The following is a 3,536-nucleotide window of genomic DNA, read 5'->3' on the forward strand; positions in this document are numbered from 1 at the left end:
CTTTAGGTGCAATGTTTGTTTTGTTTTATTTTTTATTTTTTTAAAGTTTATTTATTTTTTGAGCTAGAGAGAAAGCAAGCAGGGGAGGGGCAGAGAGGGGAAGAGAGAGAATCCCAAGCAGGCTCCCAGCTGTCAGCGTGGAGCCCAGTGTAGGGCTCCATCCCGTGAACTGTGAGATCATGACCTGAGCCAAAATCAAGAGTCGAACACTTAACTGACTTAAAGCTTCCCAGGTGCCCCTGTTTTTTGTTTGTTTGTTTGTTTGTTTGTTTTTGCTCTTAATAATTTTCACTAGTTTCATTGGGAATTAGGTCTGCAGAGCTCCTCACAATATGCTGGAAGTCCATCTCCCCCACTACATTTCGGTTACAAATCCATATTTTACACCCAGGCCTTCGCTAGTCTGCTTCTTTCAAGTTTCAGATTTCCCTCATGACAGCTTTCTTTTGATCTGTAACCCCCGGTTTTGTTTGCCTGTGCCACAGCATGCTTGATCCCACTCTTAGCTTTGAAATCTAAACAAACACAATATAGTGAATTTATCTTCTTTAAGTTTACTTATTTTGAGAGAGAGCAGGTGAGAGCGAGCGAGAGAGCCCACAGAGGAGGGGCAGAGAGAGGAGACCAGGCAGGCTCCACACTCTCAGCACAGAGCCTGATTTGGGGCTCAAACTCACTAACCACAAGATCATTCTGAGACGAAATCAAGAGCCAGATGCTTAACTGACTGAGCCACCCAGGCGCCCCAACAATATAGTGAATTTGAGGAAACTTTTATTTGTCAAGTTGGTTTTCATATAACACCCAGTGCTCATCCCAACAAGTGCCCTCCTCCATGCCCATCACCCCCCCTTCCCCTCTCCCCCTCCCCCATCAGCCCTCAGTTGTTCTCAGTATTTAAGAGTCTCTTTTGGTTTGCCTCCCTCTCTGTTTGAAACTAATTTTTCCCCTTCCCCTCCCGCATGGTCCTCTGTTAAGTTTCTCCTGTTCCACGTATGAGTGCAAACATATGGTATCTGTCCTTCTCTGCCTGACTTATTTCGCTCAGCATAACACCCTCGAGTTCCATCCACGTTGCTACACATGGCCAGATTTCATTCTTTCTCATTGCCATGTAGGATTCCATCGTATAGATAAACCACATCTTCTTGATCCATTCGTCCGTTGATGGACACTTAGGCTCTTTCCATGATGTGGCTATTGTTGAGAGTGCTGCTATGAACATTGGGGTGCATGTGCGCCTATGCATCAGCACTCCTGTGTCCCTTGGGTCAATTCCTAGCCATGCCATTGGCTAATGTTATTTTAATAATGCTCCTATTTAAAAAATATTGCTAATATTTAAACAGCATCCTGCATGTAGATTTCAAGTTAGCAGTTTTCATCCCACACTTTATTGCGGGCCTATATACTGTGCCAGAGCTGAGGAAGGTGAGGAGGGTCGTGAAAAGACAATGCAAGCCACAGCTGCTCTTAGTGGGGAGAGGGGTGGTAGGACACAGGGGGCCAGTGAGTGTAGGAACTTGTCCTACTTGTTCTTAGACTGACAGTGAGAAATACTGTTGGATAGTTATTTGGGTTAATTTGAAGAGAGTGCACATCTAGACTTCGGCTGAGGTAAACATAAACACTGCTTATGCTTGTTGGCAACCTAGTCATTTTCCATTTTATTTGAAAATCTCAATGGAAAATTTCCTAGTAAATAGTTTCATAACCCCTACGCTTATTTATTAACTTTTTAAGTTTATTTTTGAGAGAGAGCATGCATAGATGCACGAGCGGGGGAGGGGCAGAGAGAGGGGGAGAGAGAGAATCCCAAGCAGGCTCTGAGCTGTCAGCACAGAACCTGACTCGGGGCTCAAACTCACAAACCAAGAGATCATGACCTGAGCCAAAATCAAGACTCACATACGTAACTGTCTGAGCCCCCCAGGCGCCCCTCATAACCCCAGCTTCTAGCTTTCTTTTCACTTGGTATCAATAGCAGCATTGGTCAGTTTCAATATGCCAAACCGTTATAAAGATTTACTTCCTATTTTGGCTCTAACCTGAATAAATCAAATCTCAAAATAGATACAGAAATCGTTTAGTGCTTTGTTTTGAACACAGAAATTATTTGCTCCCCTTCCATAGAGGAGAATGGCCTTGAACTGAGCACAAAGGGATGTTCTTTCATTACATGTTTTATTTTTATCTTTAAAAAAGAGAGTCTCTTGGAAGAGATCTTGGGTGGAGTAATAGTAATGGGGAAGAAAGTAGACATTAAGTGCCCACATGTCTATGATATCGTCAAGGAAAACCCATGCTTCTCATCTTTCTTATGGCCAGGATATCCAATACCAAAGCTTGACATGAACTTTTCGTTGGAGCCTCGAGAAGAGGCATGGGTGAAAGAACTACAGGATTCCAAAGAAATGAAACAATTACTTGATTCCAAGCTAGGTAAGTAACTGCTCATTGATATCATGGACAAAAGGAAAGAAAAATTCAACCGTAATCAGGGTAAAGGGTTTGAGGTTGTACTTCGGAATGTCTGTATTCCTACTGGTGGCTTCATGCGACTCTTCATTTTCCCTCCTGTGTCCCTCTCTGTGGGGCACAGTGACATCTGCAGCTTTTGTTTCTTCCCTCAGGTTTTGAGATTGGGATAGAGGACGAAGATGATCCTTCAAAACAGAAGAAGCTGGAGAATATGTATCCCTTTATTCTTACTTTAGAGGGGAACGCTCTCCATGGTCCCATTTTGCAGAAAGACTATGTACAGCTGGAGAGTCCGTGGGAAAGCCCCCCAGAGGATTTACAGACAGATTTAACAAAACTGGTAGACCATCAGAGCGCCTCTGCAGGAGAGAAACCTGAGAATTCCCACTTAGAAGAACCTCTGGACCCCAGGCCCCAGAAGAAAAAGAGTCCAGGGGACAAACCTCACCGATGTCCTCAGTGCGGAAAGTGTTTTGCACGGAAGTCGCAACTGACAGGGCACCAGAGGATTCACTCGGGAGAGGAACCTCACAAGTGCCCCGAGTGTGGGAAAAGATTCCTTCGTAGTTCAGACCTTTATAGACACCAACGACTTCATACCGGGGAGAGGCCCTATGAATGCACGGTGTGCAAAAAGCGATTCACTCGGCGGTCACACCTGATAGGGCACCAGAGAACCCACTCTGAAGAAGAGACGTACAAGTGTCTTGAGTGTGGGAAAAGCTTTTGTCACGGGTCGAGTCTCAAAAGGCATCTGAAAACTCACTCGGGTGAAAAACCCCACAGATGTCACAGCTGTGGGAAAAGTTTTAGTAGGCTGACAGCCCTCACTCTGCATCAGAGAACTCACACAGAAGAGAGACCTTTCAAGTGTAATTACTGTGGGAAAAGCTTTAGACAGAGACCAAGCCTTGTGATTCACTTAAGAATTCATACAGGGGAGAAGCCATACAAGTGTACTCACTGTTCTAAGAGCTTCAGGCAGAGGGCGGGCCTTATCATGCACCAAGTCACTCACTTCAGAGGACTTCTTTAACAGTTGTTGGAGATAAGAA

At 44.7% G+C, this 3,536-nt stretch overlaps 1 protein-coding gene across 1 annotated transcript in view; it reads left to right on the forward strand.

Annotated features, from left to right (window-relative positions):
- ZNF449 (zinc finger protein 449) overlaps positions 1–3,528 on the forward strand; it is a 50,579-nt gene extending 47,051 nt beyond the window's left edge. Inside the window, exons 2-3 of the mRNA XM_077763072.1 lie at positions 2,329–2,442; positions 2,634–3,528. Of these exons, the coding sequence (XP_077619198.1) occupies positions 2,329–2,442; positions 2,634–3,517 (998 nt within the window). The 3' untranslated portion in view covers positions 3,518–3,528. The remainder of the gene's footprint in view (positions 1–2,328; positions 2,443–2,633) is intronic.
- The last annotated feature ends 8 nt before the right edge of the window (positions 3,529–3,536 follow it).

The sequence above is a fragment of the Crocuta crocuta genome, unplaced genomic scaffold (assembly GCF_008692635.1).
Source record: "Crocuta crocuta isolate KB4526 unplaced genomic scaffold, BGI_CrCroc_1.0 scaffold2225, whole genome shotgun sequence".
NCBI classification, from domain to species: Eukaryota; Metazoa; Chordata; class Mammalia; order Carnivora; family Hyaenidae; genus Crocuta; species Crocuta crocuta.